We start from the raw sequence: 26,141 nt of genomic DNA, 5'->3' as shown, positions 1-26,141 counted from the left end.
ATGGCAGAGGGAACACTTAAAGTGAGTGGAAAGAAAAAGGTTGAGAACCACTGGTTTAGAGGGATACAGGCCAACCCAAGGAAAAAGGACTAGGCCAAAGAAGACAATTCTGGTCACCATGGGCAAGTTGGGAACAGCAAGCATTGGATCCTGTTGGTTGGGGTCTGCAGAGGTTATTTTTTTGTGTGGTTTCTAACCATAAGATATAGAAGTAGGCCATTCAGGCCATTGAGTCTGCTCCACCATTTCATCATGAGCTGATCCATTCTCCCACTCAGCACCACTCTCCTGCCTTTTCCACAAACCTGAATATTCAGATCTCTAGTGATCTCTGTTTTAAATACACCCAATGACCTGGCCTCCAGTGCTGCCCGTGGGATAAAATTCCAGACGTTCGCCACTCTCTGGCTAAATAAATTCCTCCGCATCAGTTTTAAGTGGACGCCCTTCAATCCTGAAGTTGTGCTTTATTGACCTTGGCTCCTCTACCACAGGAAACAAATGCTAATCTGACCCACCACTGTGCTCTGTGCCCTCAAATTTGGTTTTTGGGCATATAAGGGGTGATACCTTCCTATTCTCATTCCACTGTTGAAACATTCCAGTCCACTGCCAGCACTATCACCTCCTGCTGGCCTCAAGTTGCTCACTGGACTCACCACTGGTGCTCTGCATTCCACTCCCAAACCCCGCCTTCTCTCACTCACCCAGTTTGTTAACAACAGGCAGGGCTGACACCCTCCTTGCCACAAAGATGCCAAGAGCCTCATAAATTGTTGACGTCTCCTCTACCAAGGCCACGTGCTTGTACGTCCCGATCCCAAGCTCTCGGAGAGTCTTCTTCATAAAGCTCGGCTTGGGGAGCTTTGAGGCCTGGAAGAAATCGGAAATGTGGAGAGATCAATGAATGAGATTGACCACAGGCGTCAAATAATTCCTCATGGTCAGTCCCTGGTTCTGGAGCCAGAGATCCTCGTCCTCTTGTGAATTCCCACTCAGCAGTTGCAGACTCCTGGTCAACCAGAATCTGGCCTGGGAAGTGTTGGAATGGACCACCATCTGGTGACACCAGTTTCCATGAGTTTTAATTTAATCTTTTTTAGCATAGACTTACTTTTAATTGAGTCATACGGCACGGTAACAGGCCCTTTTGGCCCATGAGCCCATGATGCCCAAATACCTCAACTGACCTACAACCCCAGTACATTTTGAATGGCGGGAGGAAAACGGAGCACACGGAGGAAACCCATGCAGACATGGGGAGAACGTGTAAACTTCTCAGAAGACAGCATTGGATTTGATCCTTGGTTGCGGGTGCAGTAACAGCATTCTGATAACCATGTCAACCCTAATTATTTTAAAATGTATTTACAGAATGGTCAAAGTCATTTCTGGCTATTAAAACCCTTACTGCCAAACACACTCAAATTAACCTACAACCCCAGTACATTTTGAATGGCGGGAGGAAAACGGAGCACACGGAGGAAACCAATGCAGACATGGGGAGAACGTACAAACTCCTTCCAGGCAACTGGAACATTGGTTTCAACCAACAGAACTGAATTCAATAGTTGACCAAGGATCTCAGTCACATCATATGTACCAAATTATATTCCCATTCTCGGCTAACAGATCTCAATCGTGGTACTCATTTGCAAAGTTGTGATCAGAATTTGGGACACGCAACATGGCTTTGTGAGGAGCTAATCACGTCTTAACGATTTGAGTGCGTTTCTTGAGGTGGTGGCCAAGGTGATTGATGAGGGCAGGCTGGTTGATATTGTATACGTAGACGCAAGGTGTTTGACAAAGCTCTTCATGGTCTGCTGATCCGGAAGGTGCAGACTCATGGACTCCAGGGTGAGTTGATAGACTGGGTGCCAAATTCGCTGGTCCAGAAGGGCAGCGTGGAAGGGTGTTATTTTGGCTGGAGGCCAGTGGTCCTCCGCAGGGATTGGTTTGGTGATGTAGGTGAATGGCTTTGATGAAAATGTAGGTGGATGGGTTAGTAAGTTTGCAGATTATAACAAAGACTGGTGAAGTTGTGGACAGCGTAGAGTGTGAACAAAAAAATACAACAGCATACAGATCAGGGCAGAGAAGTGGCAGATGGAGTTTAATTCAGGGCAAGTGTGAGGTCATGCACTTTTGGAGGTCAAATGTAAGAGTTAATGGCAGTGTTCTTAAAACCATTGAAGTGAAGAGGAATCCAGGGCTCCAGATCCAGCGTTCATTGAAAGTGGCCACACAAGGAGACAGGGTGGTAAAGAAGGCATGTGGAACCCTCGGCTCCATGGGTGAAGCTTCAGGTTCAGTTCTTTATTTATAAAGCATATTTTTTTCAACTTGCATTGTCCCAAGAGCTGTACAAATCAAGGCAATTGATCAAAGCGAGTATAAGTATTTACAGGTCAATGGATTAAGGCGTTATAAATAGCAGTGAATAGTGCAGCACTGTTGGAGGTTAGGAACGTACAAAGAGTTTCAGACGGCGAACACTAACCACAGGAGGTAAGTTATTAACCTGGATTTAAAGCAGTGGAGGGAGGGGGGTAGTTTAATGGTTGAGGGAATGCTGTTCCACAGTTTGGGGGCTGTGCCATTGTTAAAATAAAACTGTACCTCTCACTCAAGGACCTCAAAAGGGTTATTCACGCCCTTCTCACGTCTGGACTATGTTAACCCTCTATACACTGGGGTCAGCCAGTCCTCCCTATCCCACCTCCAGTCGGTTCAAAATGTCGGTCTCCCCTTTGTGTGCGCTTAGTGTATGGAGTAGCCAGGCATCCTGCGGTAGCCGACCTGAGCTGCTTGGGAGCGGAGTAGGGCGTAAGCAGATTGGTGATATGAGGTGGGGGGCAAGGTCGTTGAGGGCCTGATACATAAATAGCAGCAGCTTGAAGTTGGTTCTGAGCCGCACCGGCAGCCACTGGAGGGAGGCCAGAATTGGGGTGATCTGGTCCCTCTTCTTGACATCTGTCAGGACTCAAGCAGTGACATTTTGAACCGATTGGAGGTGGGATAGGGAGGACTGGCTGACCCCAGTGTATAGAGGGTTAACATAGTCCAGACGTGAGAAGGGCGTGAATAACCCTTTTGAGGTCCTTGAGTGAGAGGTACAGTTTTATTTTAACAATGGCGCAGAGCTGGAAAAACACCACAGCATTGATCTGTTTGTCTAATTTGAAGGCAAGGTCAAATAGCACCCCAAGGGATTTAACGTGGGGTTTAATAAGAATGGACAGATTACCTTGGGAATCATGTAACTTTTTGGTGAAATTGGGGGGGCCGAATAGGATGATCTCAGATTTTGTCTCATTAAGTTGGAGGAAGTTGCAGGCCATCCAGCATTTTATGTCTTCCAGAGAGGTTGGTGATTTTTGACTGGTTGTCCAGTTTTAGGGCGAGGTAGAGCTGGGGTCATTGGTGTAACAGTGGAAGGAGATGCCACGTTTTTGCATGATTTGGCTGAGGGGAGCATGTACAGCAAGGAAAGGATGGGGCCAAGCTTGGAACCACACAGGAGAGGGTGGCTGAGGCCCATGTTGACCGCGAAAGCCCTGTCACTGAGGTAAGATTTGAACCAGCTCAGGGCCATGCCATTAATGCCAACTTCCTGCTGGGGGATGGTGCATCAGAATAGCGTGATCGACGGTTTCAAATGCTGCGCTGAGGCCTAGAACCATTAGGACCACAACTCCGCCTGAGCCCATGGTGAGGAGTAGGTCGTTGTATACCTTCAATAAGGCCAACTCCATGCTGTGGTGGGCTTTGTATCTCGACTGAAACTTTTCCGTGACTTTGTTTTGGTGAAGGTAGGGAGACGGTTGGTTAAGTATGACTTTTTCGAGGAAAGGAGGTTTTGAAACAGGTCCGTAATTTTTGGGGATGGTGGGGGGGGTCTAGGTTAGGTTTTTTCAGGAGGGGCTGAACCACTGCACATTTGAAGCAAGTTTGGAAAGAGCCAGTGGCTAGGGAGCTGTCAATAATGGAAAGGATCCTCGGACCTGCGATGTCGAAGGCACCTTTAGGAAGGTGGTAGGAAGAGTGTCAAGGGGGCAGGTTGTAGGTTTCATGAAAATGATCTTTCTGAGAGTGGGAGGTGAGATGGGACAGAGGCCATTGCATGGACAGGGCTGTGCTCCAGTTAGGTTATGGGTGATGATGTGGGGGAGGGATGTTTTTCCTAAAGTTCTCAACCTTGGCGATGAAGAACTTTAAAAATTCTTCATGTTTGGTGGAGGGGGGATGTGTCCAGGTTTGTAGTGGATGGAGGGCCTACAACCACGTTTATGGTGCTAAAGGGGACTCTGGGGTTATGGGAGTCATAAGGAAATCATGTTGCAGCTATGTAAATCTTAGGCTGGGCCGCACCTGAGTGTGAACTGATCGTCCCCGACATGGAGCCTTTGGAAAGGATACAGACAAGATCTACCAGGATGCTGCGTGGATTAGTGGGTACGAATTACAGGGAGAGATTGGACACACCTGGGTTGTTTTCTCTCAAGCACAGGAGGTAGAGGGGATCCTGATGAAGGTGTATAAAGTCATGAGAGGCATTGATGGGGGGTGGGGAGAGACAGTCAGAATCTTTTCCACAGAGTAAAAAAGCATCACCCATGAGAAGACGGTGGGTTGGTGGATTTTCCAAGACAGCGAGAGGTATAGACAGGAAGGTTGGTTTGAAATGAGTGGCTTGTGCTGAGATCACAGCTCTCTTCAGTTTCTTGAGGACATTCATCCCATTATGCCTTTGCTAGCTTTCAGAACAAGTACATTATTCCCATTCCTTCAAATTTCCCTGCACCACATTTTCTCTCTCATGCCCATTATCAACCTCCATTCCTCATTGCCCACATACAATTCAGGTCAGCCAACGATTCTAAACAAAAGATTCGCACACATTCTGTGCTTGCTTTTAAACATAATACAGATGAAAGACTCACAAAGAGGTGGAAGTATTTCAGGATGCGTTTATGCGTCAGGATGTAGAGCGCATTCCCAGACATAGGCTCGATGACTGGCAGCCGATGAATTTTATTCTTAATCAAAGAGTAAACGGCGTCAAACAGGCTGTGGGTGGGGAGAGAGAAAATACAGAAAATTTGGTCAGAGGAGTGGCAGGTGGAGTTCAATCTGAACATGTATGAAGTGATGCATTTTGGAAGATCGAACGAAGGAATCTTAACAGTGGGAAACAACAGAGAGATATTGAGGTCCATTCATCCCTCAAGGTGGCCAAGCAAGTTGACAGGGTGGTTAAGAAGGCCTGTGGGACACTGGCCTTCATTAGACAGGGGATTGAGTTTAAGAGCCATGAGGAAACCTTGCAGCTCTACAAAACTCTGGTTAGACTACGCTTGGAGTATTGCATTCAGTCGTGGTCACCTTGTTACAAGTAGATGCTTTGGTGCAGAGATTTACCTGGGTGTTGCCTGGATTGGAGAACTTGTCTTGTGAGGCAAGGTTGACAGATTTGGTGCTTTTCTCTTTGGAGCAATGAAGGATGAGAGGTGACTTAATAGGGCCTACAAGATAATGAGGGGCACAGATAGGGAGGGCAGGCAGCACCTTTTTTCTGGGGTGACAGTAGCAAATTCCAGACATCCGTTGAAGGCAAGTGGTGGAAAGTTTAAGGTAAGTGTCAGGGGTACATTTTTACTCAGAGTAGTGGGCACCTGGTGGTGGACCCCGGACAATAGGGACATCCAAAGCACTCTTAGGTAGGCACGTGGATGTAAAAAAAATAGAGGGTTATGGGTGTGAGGTAGGGAAGGACTAGAGCAGTGGCTTTCAAACTTCCTTTCCACTCACATATCACTTTAAGTAATCCCTATGCCATCGGTGCTCTGTGATTAGCAAGGGAATACAATGTGGGGAATGGATTTGGTATATTATTGTTTCATCCAAGGGTAATGCCGTGACGAGGTGTTGCTCACAAACAAGAATGTGTGGGACACATACAGTACTGAAGGCAATAAGAACACAATGCTGGGGAAACTCAGCAGGTCCAACCATGTAAAACATGGAAATCTGCACACACCATGATTGAAGGTGTCACTGTGTCTTAGGTCAAGCAGTGTACCTTCGGGGATCAGGTATGTTGAGGATTGTTACAAACAGGGGCAGCTTATGTCATTTGAGCAGTTGAGAAACAAATACAATAACTCCGTGGTTCTCAACCTTTTTCTTTCCACTCACTTCCCACTTTAAGTAATCCCTGTGCCATCGGTGCTCTGTGATGAGTAAGGGATTGCTTAAGGTGGGATGTGGGTGGAAAGAAAACGTTTGAAGACCGCTGTTTTAATCGTCCCTCATTGACTCGTCATGTGCACGGTTTCAGAACTCCAAAGGAAATGGGCCATCAACAATTTTTCTCAAGCAAAATATTTCAGTAACATTTGGGTCTAGAGCAGTGATTCTCAACCTATGAGTGGGAAGGGAAGGTTGAGAATCACTGCTCTAGACCCAAATGTTACTGAAATATTTTGCTTGAGAAAAATTGTTGATGGCCCATTTCCTTTGGAGTTCTGAAACCGTGCACATGACGAGTCAATGAGGGACGATTAAAACAGCGGTCTTCAAACGTTTTCTTTCCACCCACATCCCACCTTAATCAATCCCTTACTCATCACAGAGCACCGATGGCACAGGGATCACTTAAAGTGGGATGTGAGTGGAAAGGGAAGGTTGAGAACCACTGGACTAGATTTTTGTGGAGCAGGCATACATAGGAGGGCACAACGTTGTGGGCCTTTACTGTGACATTTTATGAAACACAGCAAACAGCAGGTTAGTTCAGAAGATCTTTTATAGTTACCTCATATCAATCCAATGGGATCTTCTGGAATTGGTTCCAACAAGGGCAGCAGCTGGGGAACCACCTCCCAACTCCTAGAGCCCTGGGACGCTCTCAAATCCCAAAGACTTGGAGTAAGTTTCACCTGCCTACCACCCCTGTGCATGGTAGGAGTGCAGAGGAGTGGGGGTGGATGGGAATTTGTGCATTGGTGTGAAAGGGCACCATGCCCTTGTCCCCTTCAGGATGTGAGAGAAAATGGAGCAGTTGGAGGAAACCCATGTGGGAGAACATGCAAACTCAATGCAGAGATGAGAATCTATTCTCATACACGGCATACCAAAATTCTTAGAGACCAAGGAGAACAGGTTTAATATTCTCTGAAAGCAGCAACTCAGATGGACAAGGAGGTGAAGCAGGTGTGAGGCACGCTTGCCTTCACTGGGTAGTCTACAGAGTACGAATGTTGGGAAATGATGAGGCATTGGTGAGACCACACTAACTGTGTGCAGTTCTATGAACCCAACTGGAAGAAGGGCATCAATCAGTCGGAGGTGTGAACAGGAGATCAGCCAGATTTGTTTTAGACATACAGCATGGTGATAGGCCCTTTCACTCCATGACCCTCTGCTGCCCAATACATCCAATAGACCAACAGCACTCATATGTTTTGAAGGGTGGGAGGAAACCGGAGCACCCACAGGAAACCCACGCAGACGCGGGAAGTATGTACAAGCTCCTTACCGACAGCGCCGGATTCGAACCCTGGGTTTCTGGTGCTGTGACAGTCTTGCATTAACTGTGACACTAACCACCCCATCCCATGAGGCTAGAACAAGGAGGACTTGTGTTTCCAGAGAGATTGTGTAGGCTGGGTCTTTATTCCCTGGAATGTAGGAGGTCTACAAAATAACAAAAGGAGAGGGTAGATATTCAGTCTCCCCCCACCCCACTAAGATAGATGATTCCAAAACTAGAGGGCAGAGGTTTAAGCGGAAAGATTCAGAAAGGATCTGAGGGGCAACTTTTTCACTCAGAGGGTGGTCGATTTCTGGAGCCAACTGCAGAAGGGACCACGATTCTGATACTCAAAAGACATAGATGGACAGGAAGGGCTGAGAGGACCCAATCCAGGCAAATGGGACAGTCCCAGAATCCCAAATCTTTGGGCAAGGATAAGATGGGCTGAAGGGCGGGTATAATGCTGAATTCTTTGACCCGAAGGGCTGCTGTGGATCAAGAAGATGGGTCACAACAAACCTCTCAACAAACCCCAATATAGGGATGGCCATTAAATTCCTGCCTCACCCTATTCGGGTCAATGAGTGGTACGTCATAGACGCAGACTCCTTGACCCATTCCATCCACATTGAGCACTCTGCAGCAGCGATGCCCTCCTACAAGAATGAATGAAGAACCATTGCACCATCTGGTAGTTGCCTGCAATAAGTCCAAGGTCCACTATTTCATTGAAGCAATGGAGGCAAAACTGCAATCCCATTCACACGGAATAATAATTTTACCTGTCATTCGGGGAGATACTGACCAGTTTCTTAAAGGAACCTTGTAAATAAATCTCTGGGGGGGAAGAGGAAAGTGAAATCATTCAACTGATTTGAAAAAGCAATATACATGAAACAAGCGTTCAAATGACTCAATACAGTGATTAGAGCTGTGGTCAGAATGCTATACAGCACAGAAAAAGGCCCTTCAGCCAAACCTGTCCATGCTGACCCAAGATGCCTACCTGAGCTTGTCCCAGATGTCTGTATGGGGTCATTATTCCTCTAAACCCCCAGTGGTAACCAAACCTGTGTAACATAAGAGCCACGTCCAATAAACTTCAGATGTACAAGAGCTGCAATCGCGTGATCGAAGCCACGCCCACTAATGCTACCGTTGTGATGCCTGTCTCAGCCAAAGTATTTCCACATTATCTGTTAAAGAGCCATGTGTGACTCACGAGCCACGGTTTGGCCACCCATGCTCTAAAACTTCCCTATTCATGTACGTGTCCAAATGTCTTTCACCAGTACCCTCCTCTACAGCTTCCTCTGGCAACCCCCATCTCATTTCTGCCACTCGTGATTTTATAAACGAAGTTAAAGTCACTCCTCAGCTTTGTACACTCCAGGGATATCCACTCTCTCCTTCTAATTCAAACATATTGATTAATGCAGTGGTTCTCAACCTTTTTCTTTCCACTCACATCTCACTTTAAGGAATCCCTCTGCCATCGGTGCTCTGTGATTAGTAAGGGATTGCTGAAGGTGGGATGTGAGTGGGAAGGGAAGGTTGAGAATCACTGCTTATTGAAATATTTTGCTGGAGAAAAATTGTCATTGACCCATTTCCTTTGGAGTTCTGAAACTGTGCACATAACGAGTCAATGAGGGACAATTAAAACAGTGGTTTTCAAACTTTTTCTTTCCACCCACATACCCCCTTAAGCTATCCCTTACTAATCACAGAGCACCTCTGGCATAGGGATTACTTAAAGTGGATTGTGAGTGGAAAGGAAAAGGTTGAGAACCACTGCTGTATATTTTAATGAAGAAAATGCTCCAGAATACATTTGACAAACTCCAAGCCATTCAACCTTTTTACAGTAGGGGTGCAGGAGCATTAAAACTCTATTGCGATGCCTCTTTGTCTGTCATGTTGCTCGAAGTTACAGCTGGGCAGGGATCATTGGTGTGAAAGCACTTGAGCCCCATTATGGTCGTTCACGGTTTTGCCAAGTCACCGAATTTCCAACCTCCTTTTCCCAGCAAATCCATAGCAGTGATGGACTACAACTACAAGTCTCGGGTGCTGCGTTAGATATTCTCAATTGAATGCCTGCTCGTCAAACACTGGTGGCTCTTCGAGGTAAAGCACGCGGGAAAGATTCAGATGGAGAGAAATGACATTCAAGGGATAGGCAAGTGAGAAAATTGTTGGGTAAAAATGAATTTTGACCAAAATTAATTGTTAGAGCTCAACCTAGAGTCATGCGAGTGTACTCTCACTTACAACATGGACGAGCCTCTTCATATGTCTGCTCACACACACTGTTCACTCCCAGTCTTAGCTCTGCTAACCTCATGAGTCGTAGGAGACGAGGTTTCAACAGAGCTAGGACTTTTCTCTCTCTGAGCGAAGGTGGATGAAAAGTGACTGAACAAAGGTCTACAAGAATCTGAGAGAAATAGATAAGGTAGACAGCCAGGGCCTTTTTCCCCAGGGTGGGAGTAACAAACTCCGGAGGACATCTGTACAAAGTGAAGGGAGGAAAGTTTAAGGGAGACATCAGGGGTAAGTTGGCTTTTTTTTTCCCACATACAAAAAGTTGTGGGTACCTGGAAGGCCTTGCTGGGGGTGGTGGTGGAAGCTGAAACATTAGGGGCTTTGAAGAGACAGGCACATGGATGAAAGAAAAATTGCAGTTCAAATATTCTGGATTTACTTTTTGATCTACAATTTGTTCATAGTGGATTGATATCACGTACTTATATCGATCTATTGGATTTAAGATTAGATCCAATGGCTAAGATTGAAAATGATTGGGAACATGATCTTAATATAACTTTTTCAGATGAGGCTTGGTTTTCCACTCTTAGTTTGATCAATGAATCTTCATTTTGTCCAAGGCCCTGTTTATTCCAAATTAAGGTGATACACAGAATACACGTGCCCAAACTTAAATTATCCCGTTTCTATGCGGATGTTGATCCATTTTGTGAATAGTGTAAACATTTTTGAAGCCTTGCTCATTCATGTGTTTTGGGAATGTTTTAAATTCCGAAGTTATTATCAGAATATTTTTTAAATCTTTGTCAGATTAAATCAAATTCTTGCCCTGTAACTGCCCTGTTTGGTTTCTCATGTGAACCAGATAAACTTTTATTGGCACCTCAAGAGAAAATTTTAACTTTTGGCATTTTGATGGCCAAACAGGCAGTTGTCATGAAGTGGAAAAATGAACTCTCACTGCCTCATACACAGTGGCCACATGATGTAATGCCATATTTAAACAGAGAAATGTAGGTATTGCATTAAAGAAAGAAAAATAGAGGGTTAGGGAGGGTTTCAGCTTTTTTGGTAGGAATATATGGGCCAGCACAGCACTGAGGGCCGAAGAGCCTGTAGTGTGTTGTCGTTTTCTATGCTTTCACATGTTGAAGCCTCTTCATGTGTCCTCACATATGCACATGCACGCCAGCATTTGTACCCTCATATATACATACACCACTCACATGTGGTCCAGCAATACCTGTGGCCCAGCAAATTTGAATCTGCCGCTGTTAGTACAAATTCTTTACAGTTAGCAAGGGATTCAAACCCCCGTCCCGATCGCTGGCGCTGTAAAGGTTGAATCTGCCGCTGTTAGTACAAACTCCTCACAGACAGCGTGGGAGTCGAACCCTGCTCTCTTCATTGATGCTGTAAAGGTTGAATCTGCCATTGTTAGTACAAACTTCTCATAGACAGTGCAGGACTCAAACTCCCATCCCGATCGCTGGTGCTGTAAAGGCGTTGCACTAACTGTGCAACCCACAGTATTATTTCTTGTTTTAAGCTTTGTTCTACCTTTGCTACGTTTACATCGGAGGTTCCTTTGGGGATCAATTTCTGCATTTTCTATGGTCCGGTAATGACCAGGTCCCAATGTTGCCAGATTAAAGAGGTACAACCTGTACATGCAGTTTCACAGTGCTTGCATTCACACACATGGATGCCTCGCCAAGAATTCAGCTCTCCAGGGTCCTCCTCACCTCTCCAAGTCTCAATCCTATGTTCCTCCAGTTGGTATATCTGCACCTGAAAGAGAACGTTTTAATCGCAAATTCAAACCTTGACCATCTCTTCAATGGTAGTAAAGAACAACAAGAAATGAACAACAGAATCTCAGCACCGGCCTTGAAATGAGCAACGAGTCGAGCCTTGACAGTCATCAAAGAGAAGCTGTCAGGACTTCGCAGGTCAGGCAGCATCCGCGAGGGGTACTGGTCCTGGACAGTACCCAAAATGAGGGGACCCCACTCCTCTCCATGGATGCTGCCCGACCTGCTTCCTCGAGGTAATCCGTCCACGCAGACTGGCAGAGCAACAGCTCCAGGTATTGTTTCAAGGAATTCCCACCTTCCGGGATAAGGGCTGCAGCAGTGGTGACCACATCTAAACACCCCTCCACGGATGACATCCCCATCCTCCACCACCAGCCGCTTCCTCATTGCTCTATCCGAATCCTCACAATCTCTACGAGCCGCATGGTGGGGGGAGGGGGGGAGGCAGGTGATCCAGCCCCACAAGGCTTGTACACATCAGGAGGCCCTCTGTCAACTTCTTGGGCTGCCTAACCCTTTAACAAAGTGAACCCCACCACTCGTGTACCAACAAGTTAAAAAAAAGCAAATCTGAACTTGTTTCACAAGGGGGAGGAGGTTTTGCCTGACTGAAAATCCAATTTGCCTTCTCCGGTGTCTAGTTTCTCAATTACTACACTCTGGCATTTGGGTTCTCACCCTCTCCAAGATATCACCATGTGATTCGAACTGGCACCCTCCCTCTGTTGGAGTCACTGCAGGAGCCAAGTGCCTGATGCCTGTTGTTGTCATTCAGAAGCGGAGGGGGATCTGAGGGCTGCCAGAGAAGGAATTGGCAGCCCCGTGCCTCAGACCTGAGTGTTATGAAGGTAAATGAGCTAGTTTGCAACAGTTTATCAAGAAGGAATGTAGGCCTTCATTGCAATTTAAGAGCATGGAGGTTATAGTGCAACTGTACAAGATACTGGTGAAGAGCCAGCTCTTCAGTGCTTGACGTCCTGCTTTGCGGAAACTGCCAAAATGTTTGGCCTGGAAGTCAGCCTGAAGAAAACTGAGGTCCTCCATCAGCCAGCTCCCCACCATGACTACCAGCCCCCCCACATCTCCATCGGGCACACAAAACTCAAAACGGTCAACCAGTTTACCTATCTCGGCTGCACCATTTCATCAGATGCAAGGATCGACAATGAGATAGACAACAGACTCGCCAAGGCAAATAGCGCCTTTGGAAGACTACACAAAAGAGTCTGGAAAAACAACCAACTGAAAAACCTCACAAAGATAAGCGTATACAGAGCCGTTGTCATACCCACACTCCTGTTCGGCTCCGAATCATGGGTCCTCTACCGGCACCACCTACGGCTCCTAGAACGCTTCCACCAGCATTGTCTCCGCTCCATCCTCAACATCCATTGGAGCGCTTACACCCCTAACGTCGAAGTACTCGAGATGGCAGAGGTCGACAGCATCGAGTCCACGCTGCTGAAGATCCAGCTGCGCTGGATGGGTCACGTCTCCAGAATGGAGGACCATCGCCTTCCCAAGATCGTGTTATATGGCGAGCTCTCCACTGGCCACCGTGACAGAGGTGCACCAAAGAAAAGGTACAAGGACTGCCTAAAGAAATCTCTTGGTGCCTGCCACATTGACCACCGCCAGTGGGCTGATAACGCCTCAAACCGTGCATCTTGGTGCCTCACAGTTTGCGGGCAGCAACCTCCTTTGAAGAAGACCGCAGAGCCCACCTCACTGACAAAAGGCAAAGAAGGAAAAACCCAACACCCAACCCCAACCAACCAATTTTCCCTTGCAACCGCTGCAATCGTGTCTGCCTGTCCCGCATCGGACTTGTCAGCCACAAACGAGCCTGCAGCTGACATGGACTTTTTACCCCCTCCATAAATCTTCGTCCGCGAAGCCAAGCCAAAGAAGAAAAAGAAAGAACAAGATACTGGTGAGGCCACATCTGGAGAATTGCATGTAGTTCTGGTCTCCTTACTTGAGGAAGGACGTACAGGCTTTGAAGGCGGTGCAGAGGAGGTTCACAATGTTGGCCTTTGAGGAGAGAGTGAGTCATCTGGGACTGCACTCGCTGGAATTTAGAAGGATGAGAGATGATCTTATAGAAATGTATAACAATATGAAAGGCACAGATAAGATAGAGGTAGGTAAGTTGTTTCCATTGGTGGGGGAAGACTAGAATGAGAGAGGACATAGCCTCGAGATTCAGGGTTGTAGATTTAGGACGGAGATGAGGAGGATCTGCTTTTCCCAGAGGGTGGTGAATCTGTGGAATTCGTTGCCCGTGAAAGCAGTGGAGGCGACTTCAGTAAATATATTTAAAACAAGGTTGGGTAGATTTCTCTGAAGTAAGGGAATTAAGGGATATGGGGAAAAGGCAGGTAGGTGGAGACGAGCCAATCATCAGATCAGCCACAATCTCATTGAATAGCGGAGCAGCCTCGATGGGCTGAATGGCTGGCTCCTATTCCTTATGTTCTCAATAGTGCAGAAGAGACAAAGGCTTGAAAATAAGAACTTCCAGATTCAAGGACAGGTTCTTTCTAGCTGTTATCAGACACTCTGGTTGGTTAAGGATGATGACCCGACGCCCTGCTCCCATACTATTCTTTTATATATTTGTTATTATTGCACTAAGTTGGAATGCAGGTCCATAGCTACTGTCCATGCAGGTAGATAGCATGGTAAAGAAGCTCTCTGGTACTCCCGCCTTCACTGGGTGAGTCATTGAAAGTAAGGAAGTCATCTTGCAACTTCAATTAGACCCCTCTTGCAATCGTGCCGCCCCATTACAGGAAGGATGTGGGGGACAGAAGAGGTTTAGGCTCATGCCCGAAATATCTGCAATATATCTTTGTCTCAAACTCAGACTGGCTGAGTTCCTCCAGCATTTCTGTGTATTTACTACAATCACAGAGTCCGCGGCATATAGTGTTTCACCCTTTACCAGGATGTTGCCTGGCCAAGTGGGCATGGGTCGTGGGGAGAGAATGGGCAAACCTGGGCTGTTTTCTATAGTGTCAGAGACTGAGGGGAGACCTGATGCATAAAATTATGGTAGGGTAGGCAATCAGAATCTTTCTCCCAGGGTAAAATGTCACGTACCAGAGGGCACATAAAGGAGGAAAGTTTAAAGGAGATGTGAGATGCTGCATTTTGGAAGGACAAACCAAGGTAGGACGTACACAATGAATGGTCGGGCACTGAGGAGAGCAGTAGGACAGAGGGATCAGAGAAAATTCCCTGAAAGTGATATCACAGGTGGATAAGGTTATGAAGAGAGCTTTTGGCATATTGGCCTTTATAAATCAAAGTACAGGAGTTGGGATGTTATGGTGAGATTGTATAAGATATTGGTGAGGCCATATTTGGAGTATTGTGTCACCTAACTATAGGAAAGATATCAATAAGATAGAAAGAGTGCAGAGAAGATTTACTAGGATGTTGCCCGGACTTCAGGAACTGAGTTACAGGGAAAGGTTAAACAGGTTAGGACTTTATTCCCTGAAGTGTAGAAAAATTAGGGGAGATTTGATAGAGTTTTACAAAATTATGAGGCGGATTGACAGTGTAAATCCAAATAGGCCATTTCCACTTAGATTAGGAGAGATAAATACAGGAGGACATGGCTTTAGGGTGAAAGGGGAAAGGTTCAGGGGGAACTTCTTTACTCAGAGAGTGGTGGGGGTGTGGAACAAGCTGCCATCCGATGTGGTAAATGCAGGCTCACTCTTAACTTTTAAGAATAAATTGGATAGATACATGGATGGGAGAGGCCTGAAGGGCTATGGACTTGGTGCAGGTCGATGAGACTAGTGGAATAATATTTTAGCACAGGCTAGAAGGGCCAAATGGCCTGCTTTCTGTACTGTAGTGCTCTATGGTTCTATGTGCTGGCATTTTACATGGAGAGAGCAGTAGGTGCCCGGAACAGGCTGCCAGGGGCAGTGGTAGAAGCACATTCAATGGTAGTGTTTAAGTAGCTTTCAGATATGCAGGGGATAGAGGGATATCAATCATGTGCAAGCAGTAGCAGACATCACGTTCACCAGAGACAAGTGGGCCGAATGGCCTATTCCGTTATTACACTCTTTTACATTTAATGTACCTGCTCTGTGAGCTGACTTGCTCAGAGAATGTGCTAAGTGAAACATTTTCACTGTATCGTGTCACAATAAAACAAATCAGTTCCCTCTCTGCAATTGATTGTGGTCTTGTCCCTCTCTTCCTCAGTTACTCCACCCCTACAGTCCTCCATGATTGATCATTCCTGGTCTCCTGTCCCACTGGCTTCCCAAAATGTAATCACTGCATTGCGGGAGGTCGGCTGCCAACGCTCTGACCTTTTGTCAACTCCCGGTCAAGTCTCACCACTACTTTCAACCCGTGACTTGGTGTTTCCTGAAGCAGAAGGACCCTCACAGGCTGCAGGAGGTCAGCGAATTGAGGTCGAGGAACTCGCAGAAAAGCTCATGAAGGACCTCAGGAGCAGAATGTTTCCAGATCACGTCGGAGGTTCGGACCTGGAGCTCGGGCCGTTGCTGGATCGACTGCAGAGGCTGCAGGAGATCTGGAGGTGAATCCGCGGACACTCAGTGACTCTGAAGGGATTCTCCTTTTGCTTCCCTTTCTGTCTCACTATAAGGGGCACCAGGCGACACTAATGGCAACTCTTTTCTGCCTTGTGGCAGGCAGAAGGCAATTTTGTGTAATATTACATGCTCTATTTTATTACAGGACAATAAAAGAACTTGAATCTTGAGGTCAATATTTCCTCAATTCTATTTCTATTATCCTGAAGCATCTGAAGATGTTTAATCCTGTTAAAATCCCGGATGTAGTGCAAACGTCAAACACAACTGTTCATCTGCAGGAGAGACTTCCTTCTGTCCTCTGTGCATAGACCTTAAAGAGATCCAGTCTAGATGAGGTTGTGGTGGTCCACCATCGGCCTACTGCAGGGGGCAACCTCTGTACCTGCAGGAGTGTAAGGGGACAGGACAACACCTGGCCGGCTGTCAATCAGTCGGCCTGAATGGATCAAGCCCCACTTGGTCGGGTGTCAATCACCCTGCGGGATATAAGCCTGCGCCGGCCTCCCGAGGCCTCACTCAGAGTTGCTGAAGCCACAGCCAGCCTGGCTCTATGAAAGTCTTTATGGATTAAAGCCTGTTGTACAGTCTTTATCTTTGATTCTGGCTAACAGTGAAGCACAGAGGTCTTTATAAATCCCATGACAATAGGTGCTGTGGACTCTGCTCATCTCCGAGCTGAGGTCAGCTTGATCAAACAATGGGTATTTGCAGCTTGTTCTTACCATTGGGGACGTGTAGTATCTGTGCAAGATGTTGATGAAATCCGTAATGGTCAGCATGCCTGCAAACAGCAGAGAGAGAGAGAGAGAGAGAGCAGTTACTCTGAGGTCCGCAGGGTCCAAATTCACCAACAGGAGGGTGAGGAGGGAAGGGGGGGGAAGAGAAGAGAGAGAGAGAGAGAAAAAAAGAGGGAAGGGGAGGGGAGGGAAGAGAGGGCGGCAGGGAGAGAGGGGGGCAGGGAGAGAGGGGGGCAGGGAGAGAGGGGGGCGGGGAGAGAGGGGTGGACAGAGAGGGGGGAGAGAGAGAGGGGGCGGAGAGAGGGGGGCAGAGAGAGGGGGGCAGAGAGAGGGGGGAAGAGAGAGGGGGACAGAGAGAGGGGGGCAGAGAGAGGGGGGCAGAGAGAGGGGGGCAGAGAGAGGGGGGCAGAGAGAGGGGGCAGAGAGAGGGGGGCGGAGAGAGGGGGTGGAGAGAGGGGGGCAGAGAGAGGGAGGCAGAGAGAGTGGGGCGAAGAGAGGGGGGCGGAGAGAGGGGGGCGGAGAGAGGGGGGAGAGAGGGGGGCAGAGAGGGGGGTGGAGAGAGGGGGCGGAGAGAGGGGGGCGGAGAGAAGGGGGCGGAGAGAGGGGGCGGAGAGAGGGGGCGGAGAGAGGGGGCGGAGAGAGGGGGCGGAGAGAGGGGGCGGAGAGAGGGGGGCAGAGAGAGGGGGGTGGAGAGAGGGGGCGGAGAAAGAGGGGGGCAGAGAGAGGAGGAGCGGATAGGGGGCGGAGAGAGGGGGCACGGAGAGAGGGGGATGGAGGTGGGGGGCGGAGGTGGGGGTGGAGGGGGGGTAGAGTGGGTGATGGAGGGGAGGCAGGTGGGGGAGCAGAGAGGGGGGATGGAGGGGGGGCAGAGAGAGGTGGCGGAGAGAGAGCGGGGCGGAGGGAGAGCGGGTCGGAGAGAGAGCGGGGCGGAGAGAGAGCGGGGCGGAGAGAGAGCGGGGCGGAGAGAGAGCGGGGCGGAGAGAGAGCGGGGCGGAGAGAGAGCGGGGCGGAGAGAGAGCGGGGCGGAGAGAGGTGGCGCGGAGAGAGGGGGGCGGAGAGAGGGGGCGGAGAGAGGGGGGCGGAGAGAGGGGGCGGAGAGAGGGGGCGGAGAGAGGGGGCGGAGAGAGGGGGGCGGAGAGAGGGGGGCCGGAGGGAGGGGGGCCAGAGGGAGGGGGGCCAGAGAGAGGGGGGCCGGAGAGAGGGGGGCGGAGAGAGGGGGGGCGGAGAGAGGGGGGGCGGAGAGAGGGGGGGCGGAGAGAGGGGGGCGGAGAGGTGGAGGGAGGGGGGTGGAGAGAGGGGGGTGGAGAGAGGGGGGGCGGAGAGAGGGGGGGCGGAGAGAGGGGGGGCGGAGAGAGGGGGGCGGAGAGAGGGGGGCGGAGAGAGGGGGGCGGAGAGAGGGGGGCGGAGAGAGGGGGGGCGGAGAGAGGGGGGGCGGAGAGAGGGGGGGCGGAGAGAGGGGGGGCGGAGAGGTGGAGGGAGGGGGGTGGAGAGAGGGGGGGTGGAGAGAGGGGGGGCGGAGAGGGGGGTGGAGAGAGGGGAGGGAAGAGAGAGGGAGGAAGGAAGGGAGAAGGGGAGAGAGTGGGGAGTGAAGGGAGAGGGGGAGGGAGGGGGAGGGCAAATAGGGAGACAGGATAGGGGAAAATGAAGCAATTGGGAGGGGAGCAGTAGGTGGAGGGAGGGGATGGAAGAAGTGATGAGCAAGGGGAAAGATGAAGAAAGTGAGAGTTAGTGAGGGGAAGAGAGTCTGCATGAGATATAGGCATGGAGAGAAGGTTAAGGTGAGGTCGGGGTCAGGTCTTCAGCAAGATTCTCGAGGACTTTCTGAACAACATGAACCCATAGCCACTGGTTAACCCCCGTCCCCTCAATACCCTCCTCATACACAAAGTTTGACAGAGCGAGAACGATGAGTTGAGATGAAGGTTTATCTGGAGCACAGTGAATTTTGGAAATAAACATGGTTATTGGACAAAGATGTCCCTTCTGTAATTACCACATATACTACATGAAACATGCCATTTCGGCCCACAAGGCCATACCACCCAATTTACACTCAATTAACCTACAACTCCAGTACATCCCAGAATGGGGGAAGGAAACCGGAGCCCACTGGGGAAAACCCACAAACTCCCTACATAGCACCCGTGAGAGGAAGAGAACAGTCAACATTTGGAGCCCTTCATGAAGACTGGGGAAATGTAGAAAACCAGCTTCACTTTTGTTCCATCCCTCTTTGAACCCCCTCCCCACCAACCTCAGTTCAACTTGGCCTCTAGATCACCACCCTCACATTATATTCCAGCACTTGAAGTCTTGCCCTCCACTTCAAGTTGACCCCCTTGGTTTTTCTTTTCTCTCTCCCCCTCCCCCCCCCCCCCCCCCCATCAGGCATCTGCCAATCTATTGCCTCTGTCTTCCTCCTGGCCCGCTGGTCCCACCCTCTCCTCTTTACACTGGCATTTCTTCCCATTTTTCCGGGATTTCATCTCATTCCGTCCCTCCTCCAAAAGGTCATGCTTGGATTCTGCTTTATTTAAAATTTTTAAACATGCAAACTTTATTCAAACTACATCACAAACACAAAACACACAGAGCAGCAACTGAAGCCATAAACCACCATAACGCAAAACGGTGAGAGGCAGTCATCACTGCTGCCTCTCTATTACGCAGTGCCCAACATCAAATTAAAACACAATTTTCATCATCAACCACTTATGCGATCCTTGGGGAATCCATGAACTCGGCCACCATCCCCTCGGACACCACGTGTTCATGCTCCAGTCCCGCACGGGCCCGGGCGTAAACCCGAAAGACGGACAGGCAGTCAGCTCTCCTCACCCCCCTCGACCACCCACCGCCTTGACCTATAAATGGCCCACAGGTAGATCCACTGAACACCCAGCCCCACTTCCGCACAGGGCGGCCATAGATCAGGAGCATGGGGGGGTTTGAGGAGCAGACCCTTCAGGTGGGCAAAGAGGGACTGCAACTTCACACACTTCACAAAGATGTGGTACCCCATCTCCTCCCGGCCACCTGTCACTCCAGCGGCCGGGGTCTGGGTGAACAGGCGGCCAGGGTGTCAGTGAACCAACTGAGGATGCGCTTACACAGCACTGCTCGGTGCAGCGCTCACTATCCCAGGTCCCTGATGTAAAGGGGGGGAGGACTCCTGCATTCAGTGACCTCCACTGGGGATACCCCTCCTCAATGCTGGGTGGTAAAACTCACCGCCACGGTGTGTCTGGACGACGGATGAGGGGGAGCAGCTAGTACAGGAACCCCTTCGACGCATCCCGGAACGGCGCAGTGCAAAACACCGTGAGGCATCTCACGCTATTCCGGGTTGGTTCCAACACACCCAGTCTAGCTTTGGGTCCAACGAGCACCTCCGGGTGACTGGGGCTCAGCACAGCCAGGGCTTCTCTACCATCTCCCCTCCCCTTACCGAGCCCCCCAACACCCATCGCTCCGGGACAGAGACCACCCCCTCCTGCACACACTACACCCGCATCAGCCCCCAGTAAAACACGAGCAGTTCCACCATCACAGCACAAATGATTTTCGTCACCAGGAGCTGCGTGCCTCCCATAGGCAGTGTCCCCGGTGAAGGAAGAAGGTGGCCAGCATGTGGCACCACGGAACGGGCTTGGTGAATGTGCATCTCTGCAGGGCCCTGAGAAGGAGGCTATCAGCTGGGTCCAGAAACACACCAGCAACTGGCCACCCCTCCTTGATCGACAGACTTCTCCTGTTTCCCCAGAAGAAGTCCACCAACTTCTTCTGGGTCGTGGCAATAGAAACTGTGGGTGGGATCAGGGTGACCAGCTGGTACCAGAGCATCGAGGCCACCAGCGCCCTTCCCTGGTATGAAATTACATGGAGGGGACCCATCCAGTGCCCCAACCTCTGAGACTTTCGCCTCCAGGTTGTGCCAGTTGTCCAGCTAGGACTCCCCAGTTGGACTCAGGTAGACTTCCAGGCAGTGAATATGCATAGCACTCCACTCAAAGGGACGCATCTCCTCGGACAGGGAGTCCACCTGCCACTTTCCCACCAGAAGGCCGGTACATTTCGCCCAGTAGACCCTGGTGGAGGATGCGGCCGAAAAGACCTCCAGGCATGCAGGTCATTGGGGTCAGTGACCATGAGGAGGATGTCACTGGCATAAGTCAAGAGGACGGTCTCCATCTCTGGCTCGTGAAGCACCAGCCCCGTCAGCCTCTTCCGAAGAAGGCACAGATAGAATACAGTTGTCCCGACATGGGACACCCCGACATATCCCCCAACCAAAGCAAAAAGGCACCGTTAAGGACCTGTTGATCTTAACGAGACACTCTGCCACGGTGTACATTAGCTAGGTTCTGAGAAGAAAGTATAATCCACCCTGTCGAAAGCCTCCTCCTGGTCAAGAGAGAGAAAGGCAGCCAACAGACCAGTCTCACGGGACAGTTGGACCAGGTCCCGGACAAGGTGGATGCTGTCCTGAATGGACCGGGCTGGGAATGCATAGGACTGGTCAGGGTGGATCACTTGAGCCATCACCCGGGCAGTCTTGGCTTCTCCTTCCAGCACCTCCTGTGTGCGTGCTCTTCAGCTGAGCAGCGCACAAGCAAGAGGGCAGCGGCGAGGGATGGTGTCTCTGCCGGAGGTGCTGGGCTGGATGGTGTTTGAGGTGGGGTAGCGGTGTCCGAAGCCAGCCAAACCTGGCCCACACCACTCAAGACGTTGGAAATTTGTGCTGGCCTCTGACGTGGAGGTTAGACGCTGGATGACCCATTCAGGAAATAACCTGCAGCTCCACCAGAGGTAAAACATTCTTCAGGACCATTAGTAAGAAGATTAGAATGGGGGGGCGGGGCGGTGGTTTAGTGAACTACTGTATTCCTGATTACCAGGTTCCGCCCCATCCTGTAACTGTACCTGCAGCCCCTCCTTCTTTTGACCTTGTATAAAGCCTCCATCACCCCTGATCCTTCCGCAGAAAGCCCGGGTCACAGCACCAGATGAGGTTCTGGTCCATTGTGAATAAAGGCCTGTAGACTCAGCCTCTCGAGTTATTCGCTGTGCATCAAAGTTCAAGCCAGGAAGTGTGCTGCAGCCCACTATTATCAAAACCAGCGTTCAGGCCGCTGAGGCACTGCTAGCTGTGGGAGCCTGCAGCGCACAATTTGACAGCCACACTGCAGCACAGAAACAGGCCCTTTGGCCCATCTAGCCTATTCTGAACCGTTACCCCAAACGTGCTGAAGAAACTCAGCAGATCACTCAGCGTACGCAGGAGGTAAAGGGTGACCAATATTTCGGGCCAGGGCCCTGCGTCAAGGTATGAGAGGATAGCAGGCAGGTGGTTGAAAATAAAGGTTGGGAAAGAATGCAGAGGTGAGGGGGCAGGGAGAGTGTGGTGAAACACCACTAGCCTACTGCAGGGGGCGACCTGTGTACCTGCAGGAAGAGCACTGGGGGACAACACCTGGCCGGCTGTCAATCAGCTGACCTGAATGGACCAAGCCCCACCCGGTCGGCTGTCAATCACCCTCCAGGATATAAGCCACATCCGGCCCCTAAGGTCAGTCACACGGAGCCAGCACAGCTAACCACAGCTGACTGCAGCAGGGACTTCAAGTGGAATAAACTGTGGTGCGCTGTCACACAGAAAGCAGACACAAGACTTAAACACTGATCAACAGGCTTTATTCCACTTAAAGTTCCTTCTGCAGTTAGCTGTGCTGGCTCCGTGTGACTGACCTCGAGGGGCCGGATGTGGGTTATATCCCGAAGGATGATTGGGAGCCGACCGGGTAGGGCTTGGTCCATTCAGGTCGGCTGATTGACAGCCGGCTTGGTGTTGCCTTGTCCTCCAGTGCTCTTTCTGCTGGTACACAGGTCGCTCCCTGCAGTAGGTTAGTGGTGTATCACCAGAGAGAGGAGTACAGGTTATAATCTGCCTGCTTTTCGCTGATACCTTGATGAAAGACTCAGGCCCAAAAACATTGGTTGCAGTTTAATTCCCATGGATGCCTCACAACCTGCCAAGTTTCTCCGGCGCTTTGTGTATTACACTACAATGCTAGTATCTGCAGACTTTCCTACTTAACTGAACTATTATTCTACCAAGTCTTATTGACCTGCACCCAGACCATAGCCCTCCATGCCCCTCCTCCCATCCGTGTACCGACCCAAATGTTTCTTCAACGTTGAAATCGAACCTGCATTCACCACTTCAGCTCGTTCCACACTCTGCGCATCAGCAAAGCATTTGGGGGGCATCTGGGAGTCATGAAGATCATGACGGTTCTTGCTTTGACATCAGCTCTGGCCTCCGAAGCATGCGCCGACTGCCGCCACGTTCCGGCGCTGGGATGCCAACTCACCCACGAAGCACTGCTCCTTGCTGTTCCAGAGGGGGGCAGCTCGCACACCGTTAGCAAGCAACGCCAGGAATGCCTTCTTCACCTGCGCAAGAGTCCAGATAGTAAACCTCAGTCTCTGTCTCTCACCACCACCCCCAACCCACCAATACCTCCCTTGTGTTCTCACTGGAAGGGAGCCACTCTCTCCACCAACGGAACTGAACGGCAAGTGTGTGCTGTAGCAGGGCCAGAGGAAGAGCACTGGGGGAGAAAACAAGGTCACATTCACAGAGGTGGTCGGGAGGTTTGTGATCAAGATCAACAAAGCACACGACACAGAAATTAAAATCAAAGCTGCATTCACCACTTCTAGTGTTTCCCTTTGGCTGCGCACAGTGTATCAGCTCTCTGCAGCTAAAACAGAAATGCTGGAAAAATGACACAAAGTTTGCAGATGACACCGAGATTGGAGGTGCTGCAGACGACGAAGGAGGTTTTCAAAGCTTGCAGAGGGATCTGGAACAGCTGGGAAAATGGCCGATGGAATTTAATGCAGACAAGTGCGAGGTGTTGCATTTTGGAAGGACAAACAAGAAAGATGGTCGGGCATTGAGGAGTGCGGTAGAACAGAGGGAGCTGAGAATACAGATACATAATTCCCTGAATGTGGAGTCAACAGTAGATAGGGTCATAAAGAGAGTTTTTGGCATATGGACCTTCATAAATCAAAATGCTGAGTTCGAGTTGGGATGTATCATTCTTATGGTAAAAATGTACAAGATATTGGTGAGGCCAAGTAGTTCCTTCTAATAAACCAGAACCGACAGGTAATACTGATCAGGAAGGGGAAAAGAAAAACGGCTTTTACGATCTTGGTGCCTGGTGGCTGAAATTCTTTGCAAAGTCTATTTCCGCTGTTTTCTTTCGAGGACCCTGATAACTTCTCGATGTCTATCTTGAATGCAGTCGTAAACTCAACGTCCGCAGCCTGCTGGACCGGAGAATTTTTCTTACTATTATTAAAGGTACGTGGGCTTCGCAGGCTGAACCAGCATTTAATTGGACACCTTAAGGTGCCTTCTTGAATCACTGAGGTATCATTATACTAACAAGGCAGTGCAGGAGAGAGTCCCAACTTTTTCAGGATTCAATATTCCAATGGTGGGACTGTCCTGAGAAGTCATCTGAGCCGGTATTTACAAGGGTCAAGGGTCTTGATAACAGACTCACACCTGAAACATTAACAAACCATTTCCACTCATAGATTCTCTCCGACCTGCTGAGTTCCTCCACAAAATCTGTGTTTGGCTCCACATTTCAGCATCTGCAGCTTTTGTGTTTCCGTACTTCGAAGAGTTTAGGTTAACGATGGGGATCACATTAAAGCACATGGGATTCTGACAAGGTGAGACCGACTGGATGTGGGAAGGATATTTCACCGTGGCTGGGGCTCAGGAATGAGAGAGGTCACTGGCTTAGTAGATGGAAAGTCATTTAGGACTGTGACAGTATATAGCTGTTTTTGGGTGATAAATTGGGGCACGTTTTTTTAGTGTAGGACACATACAAACACTTTAAAACAGATCTTATTTAAAATACTGCTTATGTTAGACATGTCAGCCCCAGAGCCTTTGCAAAAGCTTTGGAGAGTGTCCAAGAGTCTTCACTAATGGACTGTTGTTTACAAAAAGGCAACAGATGAAAGAACTTGTTGGAGCCACATATTAACTGGAGTAGAACTTGCTGTTCTAAGAGGGTCATGTGGTTTTACAAGACAGAAATTTGTTCTACAGTTTTACAGTGAGCAGCAGCAGGACTAGAACAGGTTAGTTCAGCCTGGTCAAAGCCCTTGTGGTTCATGCAAGAGGAGAGGACTGGCTATCTAATGTTTCACTTGGAATAAGGGAAACAAAAAGGAACTCTGCGGTGACCTGAAAGAAGGAGGTTACCACCAAGAGAACCCTGAGGGGGAAGGTTTCGTCGGCAAGACACTGAAGTGGCTGATTAAAAAAGGAATCAGTTGTGGGTGTCCTGGAACAATAAATCTCTCCCTGAAAACCAACAAGAATCTTCCTGAGTGGTAACCATTTACCTTTCAAGCACCAAAGCCTGGTGAACTTTGTAAATGTTAAATTCTATGCACAGTATAAGAATTGCTTGCAACCACTGAACTTGGAGGAATGAGAAGTGAGATTGGATTGTGAACCAAAGAATTTTTCTGAACTCACACACACACATTACATACACATGCGCTTAGAATTAGAAGGGGGGGTTAAGTTAGGTTAGTTAATAGTAATAAGTTAAAGTTTGATCTGGTTTTCATGTTTAAAGGTAATTAAAAGCAACTTTTGTTTAAGTAACCATTTGTCTTGGTGAATATCTATTGCTGCTGGGTTTTGGGGTCCTCTGGGCTCATTACAGGACCGAGAGGTGATTGTTACTTCATTCAGGATGCTGGACTGCAGGATGGTCTAGCACAGAAAGCCGAGGAGTTTACCGCTGATACTCAGGGAGAAGATTTCTCTCTACAGCAGACACCAAGTGGTAAAATGATATTCAAAAACTGAGGAAGCTTGATACAGCCTATTTCCAATTTGGAACATTAAAAAAAAGGGTTAAGTTGATAGCTGTTTTATCACCTTTAAAATGTGTAAAGGAATTTCTCAGTTGATATTTCCAGGTTCATTATTGTCTCATGTACTGTGACAAGCCAGAGGACCCCAAAACCCAGTAGCAATAGATATTCACCAAGACAAATGGTTACTTAAACAAAAGTTGCTTTTAATTATCTTTAAACATGAAAACAGAATCACATTTGAACACACTAT

General features: G+C 49.0%; 1 protein-coding gene across 4 annotated transcripts in view; it reads right to left on the bottom strand.

Moving 5' to 3' along the window:
- The window catches only part of LOC138762255 (5'-AMP-activated protein kinase subunit gamma-1-like), a 56,078-nt gene that overhangs the window by 15,853 nt on the left and 14,084 nt on the right, over positions 1-26,141 (bottom strand). For 2 of the 4 annotated variants that reach the window (XM_069935930.1, XM_069935929.1), the window contains 7 exons: positions 23,335-23,416; positions 16,946-17,004; positions 11,557-11,602; positions 8,346-8,377; positions 7,544-7,701; positions 4,947-5,073; positions 708-873 (listed from right to left, as the gene is read on the bottom strand). In XM_069935930.1, the coding sequence (XP_069792031.1) occupies positions 708-873; positions 4,947-5,073; positions 7,544-7,701; positions 8,346-8,377; positions 11,557-11,602; positions 16,946-17,004; positions 23,335-23,416 (670 nt within the window). Of the gene's footprint in view, positions 1-707; positions 874-4,946; positions 5,074-7,543; positions 7,702-8,322; positions 8,378-11,556; positions 11,603-16,945; positions 17,005-23,169; positions 23,296-23,334; positions 23,417-26,141 lie in introns of those variants that run through there. The other 2 variants (XM_069935932.1, XM_069935931.1) reach the window with 2 other exon arrangements.

This window comes from Narcine bancroftii, chromosome 4, assembly GCF_036971445.1.
Source record: "Narcine bancroftii isolate sNarBan1 chromosome 4, sNarBan1.hap1, whole genome shotgun sequence".
NCBI classification, from domain to species: Eukaryota; Metazoa; Chordata; class Chondrichthyes; order Torpediniformes; family Narcinidae; genus Narcine; species Narcine bancroftii.
This window is presented reverse-complemented; position numbering and strand designations above follow the sequence as displayed.